Source organism: Chroicocephalus ridibundus, chromosome 3 (assembly GCF_963924245.1).
Source record: "Chroicocephalus ridibundus chromosome 3, bChrRid1.1, whole genome shotgun sequence".
NCBI classification, from domain to species: domain Eukaryota; kingdom Metazoa; phylum Chordata; class Aves; order Charadriiformes; family Laridae; genus Chroicocephalus; species Chroicocephalus ridibundus.
In genome coordinates, this window is record NC_086286.1 from 15,644,680 (window position 1) to 15,664,760 (window position 20,081).

Here is a 20,081-nt window from a genome sequence, read left to right on the forward strand (position 1 = left end):
GATTCTCATTGCCTATGTTATGTATCATCCTGTATTTTAGAATAGCTTGAACCAAATGAATTTGCTATATTTTTCATTAGTTTATGTAACAGATTTTTCAATTCAAGCACTTTCCAGACACAGCTACTGAAATTGAATACATACATTGACTGTGCTGCTTTGTAAACACAAGTCTATTTTTGTCTTTATAAGTAGAATGCATTTTAATTTAAAGACCAAAAAGGTGCTATGCAGAAGCTGAACAGCTTTCACAAGCCAACTTTTATTTTCTTCTGTTGAGAAGTACGTCTCTCTTCCAAGTCCTAGTCTAACTACAAATAAATGTTATTCAAATACAAATAAATGTCCATCTCCACATGAGGAGGAATTTTTTTATTTTGAGGGTGGCAGAGCCCTGGCACAGGCTGCCCAGAGAGGTGGTGGAGTCTCCGTCTCTGAAGACATTCCAAACCCGCCTGGACACGTTCCTGTGCCACCTGCTCTAGGTGACCTGCTCTGGCAGGGGGTTGGACCAGATGATCTCCAGAGGCCCCTTCCAACCCCTACCATTCTGTGATTCTGTTATCCAACAGCAAGTTGAACAATACACCTCTTATGACCACTGTTGGAACACTTAAATGCAGACCACTGCAAGAGATGACCCCCCGCCGCAGAGCCATAGCACGCTTTAAGGGCAGCGCTGCTGTCCCCAGCACACACCCACTGATGCAATCTCTGCTACAGGACACATCAAGAGTTTGCACGGCATCCGCAGCGTGATTTTATTCCTACAATCTCATGCAGTAAACACCTTCTCCCATCTTTCAACACTGACAGTTTTAACTAAAGTGTTCTAGAGCAACAATTTAAAATGCTAAATGTCAAGAAGGATATAAACCTGTATCTGCATGCTTTCAAAATGCATGAGTGTGAGAAGCATATTAGATAAAAATCAATGCATTCTTTCGTCGTAGACAGACCTCACAAATCATGACCAACTCAGAAGTTATAGTTAAACTGTAACTTCACTCCAGCCACTGCTTACATTACAAAACCACCAAAAAAATTGCGAGAGTTACCACCACTCGAGCATGAAGAGCAGGCCTGTTTTATGCTTGACTCAAGCATTACCATCCACACAACAAACAAAAAAATCCCCCTGCCCCCCACCTCCACACAAGCACACACGCAAAAGCTTGACAACAAATCATTTAGATGCTTTTTTTCTAATGTAGCTCTAATGTAGCATTACTAAAACTTTGCTGAATTAACGTAATTGCATCACATAGAAAAGAATCATGGGTATAGGACAAAGATTTTGCGTATGCGCTGTTGCTTTACAAGGCTGTGTTAATTGTATGCCATCTCAATCGTTATACTTCCTAGCACACTTTTTTCTTGTAAAATATTATGCATTTTGTTTGTTCAGTCAATAATTCTCTCAATACTGAAAAACCATTTTATTGAAAACTTCTAAAAGGACAAAATCTTCACAACTAAAGCAAGAATCTGGCACTGAATGTGCTCAGAATTTTTTACAAAGTAATTACAATCCAAGAAAAAAAAAAAAGGCCTACATAAATCAGTACAAGTATCAAAGTATAAAAGCTACAAGACAAGAAAATGATAGCTCTTGCAATATAAAACACACTTTCAGAGCTGCATCCCATTCTCACACCTTTCACGATGTAACTTTCGTTCGGGAAATGATTTCATTCACAAAACTGTTGTTCTTTGCCAACACATCGTTTCTCAGCTGTTTCAGCTTGATTTTGATGTCGTCTTCTGACATATCTGTCAGGGGCAATGCTTTCACTTGACAAAGAAAATCCTGAATTATCTTTTCACCTTCCTGAAACGGAGGGAGAAGAAGAAAAAAAAAAACACAGAAGGGATGTTTAGATTGCAAGCAAGACTTTTGCAAATTCTGACAAAGATACAAAGTATTATTTAGCACCAGAAACTTTTTTGCAGGCAAAAACCCCTTGTTTTTCCACACTTGCTATCGTGTTCTTAACACCGGAACAAGCCAGTTGTACTGGGATCAGGAGTTCTTTTCTCTTTCAACCCATGAGCAAAAAGCATCATTTGATCAGCAGAAATACAGTATTTAACATTGAGAGCTCCTATGTCTGTTCTGCATTTAATTCCAGCACGCAACCACATCAGGTGAGGACTGCGAGCAATAATAGCAGAGTGGCCATATTACCCAAACTAGTTACTTTTTTGGAGGAATTGTAAATCCAAACTAATGTTTCAATATGCAAAAAGAAAGAACAAATTGTAACCAAGCAACTGCACAGTGGCGGTCACCAAGGAGAGCAGATGATAATTAAGCTTTATGCATATGCTTTTACACAAACAGGCAAAGTGGAACTTCTAAACAATCTGAATTGAATAGCAGGAGCAAACATTTCAATGAACAGTATTCAGGATCCCTGTATGAGAAGCAATTTCCCCAGAATACAGAATTTTGTCTAGTCCCCTGCATTTTAGGACTCTGCTACAAAGCTTTTTTAGTTTTATCATTTAGGGGTAATGCAGTGTGCTTTCAGTGCTGAAGTCTCCAAAGGACTTGGAAATGTAATAGCGTGCTTTTCCCTCTAGACACGATGTTAACGAAGGCAGACAAATTGCCTGGGCAAGACATCTAAAGCTATGCCATTCTACTGCCTAGAGAGTTTATGAAATGTTATGTACTACTGAAATACCCAAGAATAAAACATGATGCTGTATTTGTCAGGAGTGTTTGTCATCTCAATTTAACTTATACCAACTTAAGACCACACAGACAGATCCAACTAATCTGAAAAATACTTCACCATGATACCTAGCAAGCTGGCAAGGGAAAGGTAATAGTGGAGCAACTGAGCTAGTTGGAGGGGGAACCTCCTGGCACTAAAAGGTGGGACAAACCAGAGATTGTTCATTCACAACACCAGATCCACTTACTGGCCCAGGAACAAATGCAGCAGGCCTCTAAAACTGAAAATAAGTAACAGGTAACAGCCTCTGTCTAAAGCAAAGGCTTTTTAAATGTAGAAGGTACTTTGAGTACATCCTAACACCTTTTGGCTTACATATGCTGGAGTATGACTAAGATAGCCACGGATGTATAGGAGGAGATAAATGAGTTACAAGGCTGCAAAGCTTCAGGCCAACTGGTTGGGACACAGACCTAAGATCTGTAAGCAGATTTCTATGCATGCAGAAAGGGGGAGCTGACTATTGGCAAAAAAACAACACAAGTCATAAGGCAGCATGTGGGTTTCCTGGGAGGCTGCAGTGGATGTCACTGCCAAGGACTCTCAATCCAGCAAGACGACGACAGAGGCTATTCTGAAAAAGCTTCCTGCAAGCTATTGTTTTCCTTTACACTACCTGCTAATGAAGCTTCTTTTAAGAGAAAGTATAGGGAGAAGAGAAAAAACAGTTCGCTCAAATAGCTTTACACAACTGTATTATGCAATATAAACATGATCAGATCTATGCTGAGACGTGGGTTTCCTTAACTTGTGCTTGAAGCCAAGAGCATTCTACTTCTCAGTTAAGTAGAGAGAACCAAGCCAGATTCCTCACATGTGAAATGAGAAGAATGACATCTGTAAATTAGGCATTCCAGGTCTAAATTGTCGTGCCCTTCAATACGGTCAGCTTATGAGACGTCTTAGTACTGATGTGACACGGAAGGGCACAAAGGAGAAAGCTGTACTCAGCTTTTCTCTGATGTGAACAGATCTGAACATGTTCACGTTAAGCTTCAAGAAATCAGCACTAACACCACCCCCCCTCAAATAAGGGGGAACAAAACCAGGTGCAACCCGCATGCAGAGTCGTCATGGTTTAATCTCAGCCAGCAGCTAGAACCAGGCAATCGCTTGTTCACTTACCCCAGTCATTATGGGGGAGAGAATCAGAAAAGTGAGGAAAAACTCACAGGTTGAGATAAAGACAGTTTAATAGGTAGAGCAAAAGCCACGCACACAAGCCAAGCAAAACAAGGAATTCCTTTAGTGCTTCCCATGGGCAGGCAGGTGTTCAGCCATCTCCGGGAAAGCAGGGCTCCATCACGCGTAACGGTGACTTGGGAAGACAAACACCGTAACTCCAAATGTCCTCCCCCTTCCTTCTTCTTCCTCTAGCTTTATATGCCGAGCATGTCACATGGTATTGAATAGCCCTTTGGTCAGTTGGGGTCAGCTGTGTCTCCTCCCAACCTCTTGTGCACCCCTAGCCTGCCCACTGGTGGGATGGGGCGAGGAGCAGAAAAGGCCTTGACTGCCCAGCAACAATTAAAAACACCAGTGCACTATCAACACTATTTCTCATCCCAAATCCAAAGCACAGCACTACACCAGTTGCCAGTAAGAAAGTTACTATATCCCAACTGAAACTATTACAAGAGCCAAGAATAACCTAAACAACATTTAATACAGCTTAAGTGACAAGAAATATTGCACACAAACCAAGTAGCCAACAAAAGCTGTGAACACAAAATTGTGGCTTGGTTCACAGCATAAAGAAAATCCCACAGGACAGCTAGGGATGTGGTCGGTCCCTTGTATGACTCCCAGTCCTATGCCAATCATACCAACCGCTGATCATTATTCTTTAAGAAAAAAAAAAATTAGTTTCCTTCTCTTGACTATGTTTTTAGATAAAATTCTTGCCTATGTTAACTTGAAATTAATCTAAACCAAAACCCACCATCCTTGAACATCTCTTCAACTCCTAATGAACTTCATAGTTAAAACATTTTGTTATGGAAAAATGAAATTATAGTTATCCTCAAGCTTTAGGGGAATATGAAACCTAAAACTATTTTGCGTGGGCTATTCCACCTAAATAAATTTTAAAAAGCATTCCTGATAGCAAACCTCTCTTTCTCTGTAAAATTTCTTGGCTGGTGGTTCTCCTTCAGATTCCTTGGACTTGCCAATGTTTTGAAACTCCTCCAGCTCCAATGCTTTCTCTCTTGCACTTTCTATCACATGTTTTGGGAAAGCCGCCAGCTCTGCTACATGTATTCCAAAACTCTGGTCACAAACACCTGGGTACAGAAAAAAAAAAAAAACACTAAAGAATTCTCAAGAGATAATATGGCTACACAGAGATTATATGAACAAACTTGTAATAGTTCTCTGTTCTGAAGAATTACGTGCGTGATTTACCATTTGGACTATACACGATATACACGATAACACCGACTAAAGAATATGCTCTTATTTAATTAAGCTTTCTTAAAGCAGTAATTGCAGAGCTCCAAAATGCTTCAGGAAGAAAGGGAAGAGTCTTCAGGCAGGTAGAATTTCCCTCTAGTACTTTAATGAAATTGAATAATGGTTTTTATTAAAGTACTTAATTTTTTAAATATATCTCTCACATTTTTTCTATGTTTGTATGAATATATATGTGTGTGTGTATATATATAAATATCAAAAATGTTGTATTCTCAATCATCCTCCTCCTCCTTTACATCAGTACCACATGACTCCTCAGTCTCCAGGAGCCGTCTTTAATTATATCAAAACCTTTCAAATTTTAACTTAGTTCAATTAATGCACTGTTTATAACATTTGGCTGAGAAAGAAAAGTTCTCATAATTGCTCAAAATATGTCAATTATATACAGTTACATAAAATAATTTTCACTTCAATATAAAAAGCGCACTGGTACAATCTGTCAACTCCATTCATTTACATTACCAAAATTCCAACTGGCCACCCACAAATATTGTTACATAGGTTTTTTTTAATCAGAAGAGTTGCTATTCCAAAGGATTTAGGTATTAGAAGGCAAAAGGTTTAGATTTAGCGTATATTACTTAGCCCCCCAATCTAAGTACTCAAAATAAGGCACCTAAATAAAGATGGTCTGTTTGAAGACTGTACATTGCCAGCTCTCACCCCACTGAAAATACTCATGGTTTCAATGTACGCTTTCAGCAATCGGTGACTATACTTGTCTTCATCTCCCATGCACCCTAAGTCATATTTTAGGCACTGATTTGAGCAAGACACTCAGAGGGCTTTGAACAATCACTTGGCAGAAGGAGCTCAACGTGTGCTGGAGAAAATGGGAAATGGCAAACTACAGAACCACCACAGACTTTGCTTCTCCACCGCAACATGCTGCGGACCAGGGCCACAGCACGGGCCACAGCACTTTGGATTAATACTCAGCAGCAAAGCCTGGACATTGCCTTGGAAAAGTGCATGAACAGAGGAGATCAGAGGCCATTTCTAAGGAATAACGCTCTTAAAAGACAAGGACATGGAGCTAAGAGAAACAAGACCGTAGCGGCCAGAGATTTTCTGACCAGCTCTAAGCAGATCCTCAGTGAAGCCAGAGGAGAGCAGTTCTTCTGGCCATGCTTTGATTCCCATCACTCAGAGCGATATCCTAGCTTTACAGAAAAGTACGTGAAAGCTAATTGCAAGACTATATCTACAGATGAATACAAAATTAGAAGCAGTTATACAAGTAATCAAAGGGCAAGAAATTAAGTAATTTCACAGATTTAAAACCTGAAGAAACGAGTAAGAAATAGTCAATTAGTAACATCATAAAACTAGCACGCTACCATTTGAGTGAGGCTCAAATCAGGATATAATAAAAACACATTTACCAATTATCTAGAGACACTTAATAGCATGGTGATAGCCTGTGAAGATTGTAAAAATGATCTTTAAAAGCATATCAGTAAAATTTAATAATTGGAGAGCATATTAGATTCATTTCAGAACAATGTATGCCAGAAGGAAGGAACCGAAGAGTCCTAAATCAGCTAAAGAAATCAGGAAATATCAGAGAGAGTTCCAAGACAACACATACTGAATACGCAGTAATCATGAAAAGCAGGGTTGTTAGGAGGAACTTGGCAAGCGAAAGCAAGTATTTGGTATTCTGTCAAAATGACAAAACAGTTTTTAAAATGAGGAATGAAGTTAAGCAATTGTTCCTGTAAGGTTAAATCCTAAACTAAAAAGGTATAAACATCAGTATCCAGGACTTGAGATGCGAGACAAGGACTAGCTCCTTAGCCTTAACAAGGATGGATGATAGTCAGTAATTGTCTCAGTAAAGATAATAGCCTCGCTCCTCAAATAGTTATTCCTTATTTAAGATATAACCACTCCACAAGGTAAATTGTTGATCTGATGCAGTATAGCCACAGTGCTCTACAGTAACCATGTTCTATCCACCTGAGTGTCATCTAACTCATTCCTTCATTGTGGAATTCAGAAAAAGGAAATTAAGAGGTATTTTAAAGTGAAAATAAAGCATAACAGTACTCTGCTCAAATTTTACAATCAAAATCTCAGTCCAGAGGTAGGCAACATGACTGAAATGTTCTTATGGGAAGAACATAATCACTGTAGAGTTTACAGCTAAATTAGAATGCTACAAATGACCATACCTTGTAAGCCACAGTTACGCAGCCCTGCCTCATCTAGCATAAATATAGGCTCCTGCTGAATGGAGCAAGAAGAAATGATTGGGGATAAAGAGAAGCAGGAGGAACAACTTACTGCGGTTAACAAATGAAACTTACGCTCAATTAAAAATTTTCTAATTTAATACCAAAAGGAAAAACTGGATCCACTAAAGGATTTTAATTAAATACATCTGACTTATCTTACAGTAACAAAACAACAGGCTACTTGTTGTTTTACTATGATGCCATTAGCTAGAAACTAAACACATGGTTTTTCCTATATCAAACTACTGCATAAATTGGTCAACATCTCTCTGCAATGACTAAGCCTTATTACAATGAAATAGACATTACTAAAAACTGTCAGCACAAAAAACCTGCACTCATTTCTTTTAAAAGAACAGTTCAAGGAACATAAGTCTTTTCTACCAGAACGTACCCCTTCTTCCATAAGGAAAACTAAAACTGAAGCAGCAGCAGGTAAAATGGCTGATTTAGGGAAATAGAAAATAACCATTTGGAATCCTTCTCTCTGCTCTTTAAAAAAAAAAAAAAAAAAAAAAAAGAAAGAAAAAAGAAGAGAAATCTCAGAAGCATTGACATGAGTGGCAGAAATAACCTAGATGTCTTAACAAAGAATCATCAACATCACCAACCATGTTCGGACATGGACAGAGCTCCTGCCATACGCATTCTCTATGGACGGAGAACAACATGTCTATTATAAACCTTAAACCTGAAGTACAACATATAAAAATATCTTTTTATGTTATGTTTTTCCATTAATACTTCTTCCTCTCTCAGTGCAAAAATAGAAGTTTACCCTGTTCACCACCATTGACACAGTCTTACCTTCCTTGACACGATAAAGCATCGTCAGTGTGTCATCACTGGTCAGAGCAGTAACATGTAGGTTATTTACTGTTGGCACTTGGTCAGCAAGAGCTGTCAGTTCATGAAAATGTGTAGCAAACATACAGAAAGCACAGATTTTGCTAGCAATGTATTCTGAAATAGCCCATGCTAAGCCAAAGCCATCGTAGGTAGAAGTTCCTCTTCCCAGCTCATCAATGATTATCAGGGAGTTTTCAGATGCTGTCCTAAAAATACAAGAGCGTTTTATAATGTTTGAGAGCAGCATGAACTCTAGATATTGGAGTACCACAAGTTATGTTACAGAGGCATAGCATAAAAGAGGCAAAAGACCTTTCCTATTTACGGAACAACATATGAATAAAGTGCACACAGTCTCACACCAATCATTCTAAATTTGCTTCTTTGGCCCATTTAGACTTTAGCCTCCTGGTAGCAGCTCTATATGACCACTGAAATAAACAGAAGGCTACTTCAAGAACTTATGAGCCTGCTAAAAAGGACTTGAGATCCTCTACTGAGATCCTACATAAAAGGAAATCTTAAATGCATCTTCCTTAGAGCAACTCCTTTCCCTTCAACCCCAAGCAACAAAATCAAATAAGCACAGGACTTACCTAAGGATTGAAGCAGTTTCTAACATTTCCGCCATGAAAGTAGACACGCCTTTCAGCTGACTGTCTCCAGCTCCCACCCGAGCCAGGATACAATCCACAATGGTTATTTCTGCAGAGTCGCATGGTACAAAACACCCAATTTGGGCCATAAGAACAATCACCCCTGTCTGCCGGATGTACGTTGATTTTCCCCCCATGTTAGGGCCTAAAGAAGAAATTTTGCAAATGAATTAAAAAAAAAAAATCTTTTACAATTCAACAGTTCTTTTAAAGGAGAACAGGCTCTAAATTTAACAGAGACATTTAAACTTACTACTCTTTCACCAGGAAAGAGGAGCAGACTTGTCTAACGGGTGCAACAAGTCGCTCCACTACTAATAATGCTTGTGCGTCACTGAATGCTGCTTTTTCAAAGGAAAGGTGATCAAACAGCATTAGGGGCTTCGGAAGTTTTGGGACTTTTCAGAAGCAGAAGCAGTCATCTAAAACACATGTCCATACCTAAAACTAGTAAGCTTTAATTTAAAAGTCATCAGTATTGCTGAATAAGAAGGAAAATAATTTTCTTTCCCCTAAAACAATTACAATTTGTCTGTAAAAATGAAATAGCTTAGTTACAGACTGGCTACAAGCTAATGGGTGATTTAAATTACAATCTAAAGGGATTCTGAATCAGCAAACATAGATATTAAGAAGTTAAAATTAACTGAAGTACAAATGAAATAAAAAGTATTTTCCAGAAAACTGATCATTAAAGCCAATTTTATGCTTTTGCTAACCAGAAAAATAAGCGTTACCATGCATTTATTCATATTTTTAGTTTTTCTTTTTGATTATGTTAGAAGTGTTCATTAATCATTCTCTAATTTCAGATCTCTGCTACTCAGAATGTATGTCAAGGACATCTGGATGGAAATTAAAATTCAATTAAACGTATAAACACTAAAAATGTTTTCCTGTGTAGTAAAATTATCTTAATTACACCAGAGAATAGGGAAAAAAAGGGTACAGTCATTAAAACATGTTTTGCATTTAAAATCGACTTTAACACTAAACAAAGAAACATTAACAGAGAAGTTGCTTAAAATCTTGCCTACAGGAGGTGCCTACGTGGCTACAGTACAATTGATGCCTAGTGGAATTTTCCAAATCACTTAAGCAGGTTCAGATTCTCCAGCTCCAGAGGTTGCCTGGCTTATGGAGTTACATTGACTAAGGCAAAGAATACATATATTAAAGAAGGACTAATTTCTTATTTCCTACTGTCCTAGCAGCCTCTCTCTCCTTCCCAAATGACTATTTCTAAATTAGCGATCACCTTCTCCAAACAGTATACTATAACTACAATCATAAAAACTAATTTCATGACTATTAGTTTAGAATATTAGAAATGCGCCTGAATGTGCATACGCACATAGAATACCCATTACACATTTCACAAGAATATTGTGGGCACTTTCTTTTTTTAATAAGGAACACTACTTTACAAATACCTTGCCTTCTTTTCCAGAGCTAATCTTATCCCCCATACAGAAAGATTAATAACTTGCTAACTGCTCACCCTTTGTTGATTAGAGAAATTGTTTTGACAAAATTTTGTTGGGTTGTTGGTTTGTTTGCTTGCTGTTGCCTTTTTTTTTTTTAAAGACATCATTATTGGAAATACACGAGACATTTAAAACGTAAATAATAAATGAAAAAGAGAACAGAAACATTTACCAGTAATAATGTGGAACATCTGCTTGCCCTTCTCAAATGTAATGTCGTTGGGGATGAAGGCCACCTCGTCTTGCACTTCGATGCAGGGATGCCTGGCACCTTTCAGCACGATCCTTCCTTGTCCCTTTTCCAGAATGACAGGACGGACATACGGCACTGGTGCTCCGTTTGACACATGAGCAAAACTTACAATTGCATCTAATTGAGCTATTACATCATTCATCGTCTGTATTGGTTCTGCATAACCTGTTTTTGGTTAGAGAGACACAAATTCAACAGAAATTCTTTTGTTCTTGCTGTAAAGATATCTTAAAGCCTATACTGAGACCATAAAATTAATTCATCTGCATTAGAAGTCAATTTTGTTTAAGATAGCTGTCACCTTCTGTGAGAGTCTAAGATGCAATCCTAAAGCTTCCATGCTTTAACTACGAAGGGGACTTCTTCAGACTAGGCAAAGGAAGAGGTGAAGCCACATTGATCATTTTGCCCTAACACCAGACAACAAGCAGCAGCTTATGTTAGTACAGGAAGGCAAATGGTTGGAAATCCAACAGCAAGATGGTTGGAAATCTAGTAAGTTTCCTACCTCAATAATACACTGCATTTTGATGCTCATGCAAGTGAAGACAATAGAAACACAGCACGGACAATTCAGACACAGCAACCATTTAGGTTTATGTGAATGACGGTATGGGAAGGTCTGTAAGATACAGTGGGTGCGATATCAGGCAACTAGACTAGATCACCCAGGATCCCCAGTCCCAGCTTTTAGGTTTTGGTATTTGCTTTTGTTTCAGTGAAAATGATGAGGGACAGGAGTCTACAGAGGTAAATCATTTAACACCTGCAAATGGGATGCACGTGTCAGAAGAGGTGAGCAGTGACCTGCAGAAAGAGTCCTACCTGTACAAAATACATTTACTAACATCATCTCTTGAACTGGCTGGGTATAGATCAAGAGGACTAAGTCACGTTCATTCAATAATTACACACATAATCCAGTCTTCTTCATTAAATTGCCTCCACTTGGGAAGAAAAATGCTTTTTAAATACACATATACACTTGTAAGTCTATGACTGCACACCACAGAAGCTTTCAGCAGCAGCAAAAGACTTTCTTAAACACACTAGGTATTTATAGATGACATACTGAAGCTAATCGTGCTATATAACACCCAATTAGATTTCCACATAAATATACAAACCTTAGTATGCTACACACGAAAAAGACCACTTGAAAATTACCAAGATAAAACAAAAAATATCTAATAAGCTACTGATTTTTCAATATACTGACAAATTTCTTATCATAACAACAGGTCAAAGCTTATGAAGATTTCCACCATAACTTAATAGACAGTCAAATATATTAATACATCACCTTAAGAAGTGCTGTTTTATCTTTAATACGTTTGTAGCAATGCCAGGAAAGAGTCTAACCACAGAAGGCAACATATTTCAAACTTTCAACAACTGCCTAAAAGCCAAACCTCTTTTTTTCACACTAATTCTTTGGGGAACATTACTGTTCTTCTCTATAAAAGGATCTACAGATAACTGCAAGTCCTCCCAGCATTCCAGATTGTGATACACACCAACATTAACATATTCACCTGAAGCAATGTTAATGATTTCCTTAACAATTGCATCCTGAGCCTCTTCATACTCTTCTCTGTTCTTTATATATTCATCATTGACGGAGCTCAGTTTGCTGTGAACAAAACCACAATATTTAGAAGCTGTGACGTTCTGTCTTCACTGCCACAATGCCAAACTTCTGGCCTCCTCATCTATGAGTCAGTATCAGTTGTCCCCACCTGTTTTAACAGCAAGGTTCAGCACAAGGACCACAAAGCAGCTAATCTACAATTCATCCACACCAGGATATCAGTAAGATTAATTCCAAGTTGAATATCACCCACAAGTGCCAAACCAACAACTCAAGCATCTCTGAACACGTTGTTGTTAAAAATCCTACAGTAGTTTGTTGTAGACATGCTATGTGATAAGGACTTGATCTTAAAGCTGAATTTCTGGCCATTTTGCAACAAGATGTGGCAGTTATAGAACTGGCAGAGGAGAATTGCTGCTAAGCAACTGTGTAATTAGCCGGAGTCCTACAAGAGGCTTATCAGAGCTGAAGGCATTGACCTCCTTCATTTAATAAGAACCTCAGTGAAGTACTGTCACTAAGAACAGGTTCTAGTCTTCAAAATAAAGTAAGCTGAAATCAAGAGAGAGTTTAAACAAGTGTTTGTTCTTCTCAAGCTTGTCTCTGAACACAGAGCAGAGTCTGCAGGACTGAATATGTAACACATCTACGTAGAGCACACACACTATAAGCAGAAGTCAGCCTTGTGCTTCTAGTACCATCTACAAAAGCAACTATAACTTAACTAAGCACAGAGAAGTCTGTTTTATTAGTGATCCATGGGCTTCTTTTTCCCCTAAGGGAAAGTAACAGATGACGCTTACAACAGAGGTCCTAAGTACCATCTTCTCAGTTACAGAAAAGCCTAACTTCATCATTACATTTACATTCATAACATACTTAGAAAAAAAAAAAAAGCTGTTCTAAATTTCAGGGATGTTTTGAAAAGATATCCTCTGAGTAAATATTAAAACAAAATGCAATTAAGGTTTACACTTCATTCGTTTAAGTAAATTGGTGCGAAATACACGAACATATTGGTTGGTGTGAACCAATATGTTTACCCTCCTTTTCAAAGCAAAGGATTTATTACTTATGAAAGTGAGTGATTAACAGAAACAGTCACTATTAGTAATACCATTGGCTTGAAACCAACCTGGCTGTGTAGGCAGTGCTCCTCATACGTGTCTGTCAATCAAGATTTCTCTCAATAAACTCACTTCTCTGATGCTAACTCCCGCAGGAACTGTTATACATAAAGTGACAGCAGCATGGTTTGTCTGAAACAGACCCCACAATGTACTAATCTCTTCTATTTTTACCCTTCCATATATAATACATGCAGGAGACTTAAAAAGTAGTTTTCTCCTGGACCTGCCGCTGACAGAGGAGGAGGAACTTGTCAGGCGGTTGAAGTCCAATTAGTGGCTGATTATTAGCAGCATTTCTTAGGGTTGATACTGAAGCTGATACTATTTATGCCTTAATTAGCAACCTGAAAGATGGGACTGAATGCACTCTCAGCAAGGTTGTGAACAATACCACACTGAGGGGAGCTGTCAGCGCGCTGGAGGGCAGGGCTGCGATTCACTGGCTTATCTACAGACCAGAGAAATAGGTGGACAAGAATTTCAATACAGGCAAACGCAAAGTTCTGCACCTGGGATGAAATAACTCCACGCAACAGTACAGACTGAGGTCTAGATGGCAATAAAACAGCTATTCATAAAAAAGCTGGGCGACCTGGAGGATAAGCAGCCCAACGAAAGCCAGCAGTGTGCCCCTAACGCAGAGAAGGTCAAGCACATACTGAGTGGACTAACAAGAGTGTAGCCAGCATGTCAAAGGACATGATTCCTCCGCCCTCTTCAGTGCTCACGAGACCACATCTGCAGTGCTGTCTCCAGTTTTGTCTTCCCAGTGTGAGAGACATCGAACCTGGAGCAGATGGCCACCACAAAGATTCAGAACTGGAGCATCTGGCATACAAAGACAGGCTGAGAGCGATGCCTGCCCAGGCTGAAAGACTCTGAAGTCAGCAAGGAGAGGAGAGGCACCAGACTCTTCTTGGAGGTGCACAGCAAAACAATGAGATACCAAAACCCCAAGTTTCTGCAAGGAAAATTCTCATTAGATCTGATTAGTAAAGTTTCTAGCCCTGCAACTTGTGCCCCACCAGGTTGTGAAGGGTGCTTGGAAGATGGGCACCTGGGCAAGGCCTTGAGCTACCTCATCTAACTTTGAGATAGGATCTCATTTAGAAGGTGGCTCTGCTTTGAGTCAGGAGTTAGACCAATTAACCTCAAGAGATGGCCTTCAACCTAAGCTATTCTCTGATTGTGCATGTGCAACTTTCTACTTTGTTTGCTCTGTGTAAAAATAATGAAATACAGAAAGATGAACGTCTGATGACCGAGGTAGTCCTTGCTCCTTCTAAAATGCTCAAGAAGAGCCAAAAATTCAACAAAAAGTATTGACTTTTTGCTTGGCTGACCTGTGACAGACTGGGAGACACTGAAACAGCATAAATCCTATTAGCTCAAAGACCGAAATTTTGAAATAGCTTAATCTATAGAGCCACAGAATCAAAGTACAATACATAGGACCAACAGAAATTACAGCATGATTTGGAACGAAAGAAAAGGTAACCACCAAAACTGCTGCATGTCATATTTGGTGCTAAACGTAAATAGCTCTTTTCCTATTGCAGCTTGTGAAAGTGTCTGTATAAACACTCACAGTGAGTGCAATTACTCTACTAGGTGCAGCTAAAACAGAGAAATTAGCCCAAGTCAAAGGACCAAAAATAGCTAACAGTTGGCAAAGTAAATGGGGAACGCAGCTTTTAACAGAAACTGTATGACAACTGACTCTCATGCCAGTCTTGCTCAATATCTCAATCTGTGAGCCAATTAAAGAGGTGAAAATTCAAGCCATTCAAGATGTAGGGAAACCAGTTTATCAGCATAATTATAAAGAAAGGAACCATTTTGTTTCTTTCACAACAAACTTGAAAATCTACCAAGATGATCTCGTACCTGTTTGTAAATTTCACACCATTCTTCTGTGTATCAACTATTCCATATTTTGAATTATTACGAAGAACTTTTTCCTCCTTGCAGGTTATTCGAAAGTGATGTCCAAACTGTGAATTTGTCTCCAGTTTTATACTTTTGCCAGCTTCCAAGCCTTTTAGATGAAAAGAAAGAAAAGAGAAAACAACTGTATTATCAAAAATCCTGCACCCTGTGCTATTTCTGCTCACTAATCCGCAGTTTGTGTGATGTAGCCTTTCCTACATATGCTATTCAGTACACTTGCTTTAGTTCTGCACAGGTATGAGAAAAACCCAGCCTAACAGAAGTTTATTGATTCATTCTTTGCTCTTACTTTGATGTGCTCTCAAACCGCATATTCAAATCAGGCTCACGATTATTGTATTGCTACATAGTCTCCAGAAATATGAAAAACGTTCACAGTACACTGCACTGATGTTCTATGTTGCTGCTGTAAGCACAGCACTTGTAGTCTTGTGATCTTTTTACTAATACATACTTCTGCTAGTGAGAGTTCTCGTTCCATCCCTATACAATCTTGTCTTTCCTTCTAAGGTGTAACCTAAAATAACTATGGTCTTGCCAATTTTCCTTGCCATATTTACATTAAAAATGGATTTATTTTTTTTTTTTAAGGTGCTCTTTGAATGCCCAATTCATCAGCTGCACATGAAATTTTTTGCATAGGATAATCAATTTTTTAAGCGTCCCATTTGCTTACACATTACATTTTGCAAAGAACTTCAGAAGAAAACTAGCATGTCCGGAATGGACAACTCTAGAGAATGCTCGGGGGGGGCAGTTTCAATGCATGTCCTTAAAGGATGTAAAACGGAACTACACCTAGCCAAGAGTTACGATGAGTTACAGTTCTACAAAATGAATTCTGCAGTATCTTGCAACATACATGAAAGTTTCTGAAATATTCTGGAATGCCATCCTTAAAAAAGGCCAAGTTATAAACCAAAAATCACTCAGTTTTCAAAAGATTGTACTGCGACAACTAAAGTCACCCCACGCTAATAACAAAATAATGCAAACATCTCTTAACTCCCGTATGCCAGTTCTCATCACTTGATCTCAAAACATTTTACAAAGGAGGTAAGAATCAAAAGGTAGTTTCATACCCTACCTAGTTCTTTGGCTGCACTCTTTAAAAAGGACTGCATTTTTTCTTCCAGTTCATTCATCTTCTCTCTTAATTCTGTCAAATTAGGATCAAAAGAAGCCTTGACAAGAAATTCATGATTCTCCACCTAGGCAAAAATAATAAGAAAAAATTCATACGAACATAGGCAGGAAGAAAAAAAAAAAAAAGAATCATCTACTTGATCATACACGGTGAAATAAATTTATTTAATCATTTATTCCATTTATTTTTATACATATAATTTTGTACTGCAATGCTGTTTGTGATAATTGGTGTCTGATTCAACTACAAAACAAATACATCTCAAACACTTGTTTTCTCAAATAATACATTTTATACAAGCAAAATATACCAATTTAACAGACTCCTTTACTTTGAGATGGAGCTGTCTGCGCACTTATTTGCATACAAATAACTAAGCAGTAGGTAGGAAAAAAAAGAGAAGCTAGAGGAAATGAAATTGTTATGTACATAATCTGTATGCTAGTCTGGACTTATGCAGCTAATCAAGACAGAGTGTAAAAGGACGGGGTGTTTCAAAACAAGAAGTCTTTGGAAATGGGAGTTTCTGAAACAGTAATTCCTGCCCCAAACACACTCAGGAGGTTATGGAAAGAGCCTACCTAATATCACCAAAAATCCTACCCAATTTCAACCCAGTTATTTTGAGCTGAAAAGCAATACACATTTCCTTCCAAGCTAAACATTTTCAGAGGCACAGCTGAAGTAAGTTGTATTTCATCTTTTTTCCTCACTCTTCCCTACGCTTCCACTGCCAGGTGTGTGTTTCTGATGACCTTTACAAGCCTCGACTTTAATTTGCAAGCACAACTTGTAACCGCTAAATAAAAGAAACTCAATTTTTAATATACAAACTGTTACGATCAATAAATATTAGCACTGTTGTCCGACATGGAACCTAAGCACTGGCTTTCACATTACTAATATATTTAATCTAATCAAGTTAAAAAAACCAAACCAAACCAACACTTTGATGAAGCTTGCCCTAGCTGTGAATTATCTGCAAAGTTGTACACAAAGCAGCTGCAAATACTTTGCAAAACACACCAAAACAAGATGGTGGTTTACATACAATTTCACTTTACCCACTAGTATATGTTATTAAAAGGAGGAAGGAGAAGAGGAAAGGGAGGTTCACAGTTCCTTTACTCCTTCACAGACAATAAAACTATCACTCCAGAAAGCACTGAGCGACAGGAACTGTTAACTGTAAGAACTACTGCACACATCTTGTTCTACTACACACAAGCAGCACTTGAAATATGCAGTGCATCAAAACAATTTTAAAGGCATTAGACCGAAGATTCACAGGTTTTGCAGCAACTTGGAACAAAGATTTGTGAACGCAATCTGGAGATGAAGCTAAAGGGCTTACGTATTTTTAATTTGTAATGGGGGTACAAGTAAACTATTGCATGAAGAAACTGCGTATCATACTATATATTCAAAGGATTGCTACTTTATTCTGAGAATGATCTTCTCCCAGCAGACAATCTGATCTTCCACAGAAGTTACATCACGGAAAACTGAACTGTTAGTGCTTATTTTACCAGCGCTGCAAGGCATTACACTGACGTTTTTCGTTCCAGTTGTGTTGCATGCAAACACAACGCAGTGCCAAAGTTCTCCAGTTGCTTAACCAAAGCACTTGGTAAAGTAATGGATTACAAGATTTTAGAGGACCATCTTGAAACCTGGAGTCATTAAGAAAGGGGTATTTATGACAAAGCATACAGCAGAAAAGACCATTCCTGTTTTTGTAGGGCAGATCCTGGATCTGAAACAGAAACTGGAAAGGCTGGGACGCAAACACCATGTTAACCTGAGAAGAAGGAAGGTAACATTCCTAAGGACCCATGAGGCTCCGGCAGCCCCAGCAGGCGCCCAGACTGGCTGTTGGTTCCAGCCTTCACCCAGGCTGCCATGTCAGAGAGGCTGACCAGAACCGAAGCTGTGCCCTGCGCTTCCACCCTTCATGGGCTCCTCACTGCAGACAAGCTTTCATTCCACTGCAAGCAAAGATCCATACGTGGCTAAAGCTTACAGCGTGCAAAAAGGCTATGTTACTGCCTCACCCACCGCTCAGTCCAGCGGTCACGGGGATGGCGTTAGTTTCCATGTGCTTGTTGCTAACTCCGTTACAGCTCCAATAGACCTGTGATGACGAATGAGCCCAGAGGCTGCTGGTGTGCAAGACAGAAATCCTAAACTGCTGTGAAGTTTCGTGACAGCGGCATTAAAAGCAAAATTACTTCATCTTCAGTTTACATTAGCCTGGGTTAGGGACCACAGCAGTTTGAGAACCAGTTCAGAGCAGACCAGGCACTCCAGCCCCAGGGTAAATGCCCAGTGGCTTTTCCAGGTGTAGACACCAAGTCTTTAGGACATCTAGCAGACTGTATCCCACTACCTCAGCCTGAAAATCTGAATTTAAAAGGGTGTAAGATCCAGGTTCGAAGACAGCTTCTAATATATTGCATTACCCACCCCAACTACTATAGGGCATCTCCTTCCTCATTCATGCCTGGTGAAGGAACCCTTAGCAGGTGACAAGCAGAACTACTCCCTCTGACCACGCTCTCCAAGTGAAAGCCTAGCACGATCAAGTGAATAGAAAACATCTTAAAACTAAATTAAAAGCTCAGCTAAACTTCCAAGGAAGTAAAATGATTATGGTTTACTAAAAATATTAAAAACTAGTGCTACTAATTAATATAAAAACATCAGGCACCCACAAATATATTACCCTCTAACATCTTCTCAAGCTGTGCTCCTCCTTGCAGCAGTCTCTCAGCTATAATTAGGTAAGTCACTTAAAGCAAACTTTCGCTTTTCTTTTCCGCAGCCCTCAGCGTGAATGTGGCCAACAATCTGGCAGAACAAGCGTTAACAGGAACATGGAACACCACGTACTTGAGTTCTTCGTGCTTTGTACCTAATGAATCCACCATCAGTTATGGTCCAGTAAGGCTACACCTCACCAGAAAAACCGAAGAAAATGCCAGTGAACCCAACTGCCCTCTGATCTCCCCAAAAGAAGAATAAAAATACTCATCATCATTGTGACATTTTACTGATATATTGATTGCTGAAATGCACTGAAGTCTAAATTGCAACTCAGTACTGCATTAAATACAAATGTTACATTTGCTTCAGAGATTAAGGAATGCAGACACGTACAAGAGATTGGTCTGAACACTCTTGCTACCACCTTCACTCTATACATAACCTTTTACTGGCAGGAGTTATGCAAAGGGTTATAATGAAAACAAATCCCTTAATGCAATATGGATAAGGAGCAGACAGACATTGCCTTTTGTCCTACTGAACACACTGCATTTTTCTTAATCTAAGTTTTTGCCCAGACCTACTCTGAAATGATTCGGAGTATAAAATACTTAGTGTGGTAAGTAGCAGACTAACTTCCCAGCATTGACAACACTTTGATACCTGCGTATGTCTACTTACATGAAATAAGACCCAAGCGAGTCACATTTCCAAGGGGTGCTCTAATTAATGTGGTGAGAGCAAATCGTTTGCAGGCTCTAGGACTATGTTGAGCTAGCTAGCTAAT

The 20,081-nt window shown here is 38.9% G+C and overlaps 1 protein-coding gene across 1 annotated transcript in view; it reads right to left on the bottom strand.

Moving 5' to 3' along the window:
• Nucleotides 1–475: 475 nt before the first annotated feature.
• The window catches only part of MSH2 (mutS homolog 2), a 54,767-nt gene continuing 35,161 nt past the window's right edge, over nt 476–20,081 (bottom strand). Inside the window, exons 9-16 of the mRNA XM_063328124.1 lie at nt 16,469–16,592; nt 15,319–15,469; nt 12,243–12,340; nt 10,627–10,872; nt 8,908–9,112; nt 8,270–8,517; nt 4,857–5,029; nt 476–1,831 (exon numbers count right to left, since the gene is read on the bottom strand). Coding sequence (XP_063184194.1) covers nt 1,661–1,831; nt 4,857–5,029; nt 8,270–8,517; nt 8,908–9,112; nt 10,627–10,872; nt 12,243–12,340; nt 15,319–15,469; nt 16,469–16,592 — 1,416 coding nt within the window. The 3' untranslated portion in view covers nt 476–1,660. The remainder of the gene's footprint in view (nt 1,832–4,856; nt 5,030–8,269; nt 8,518–8,907; nt 9,113–10,626; nt 10,873–12,242; nt 12,341–15,318; nt 15,470–16,468; nt 16,593–20,081) is intronic.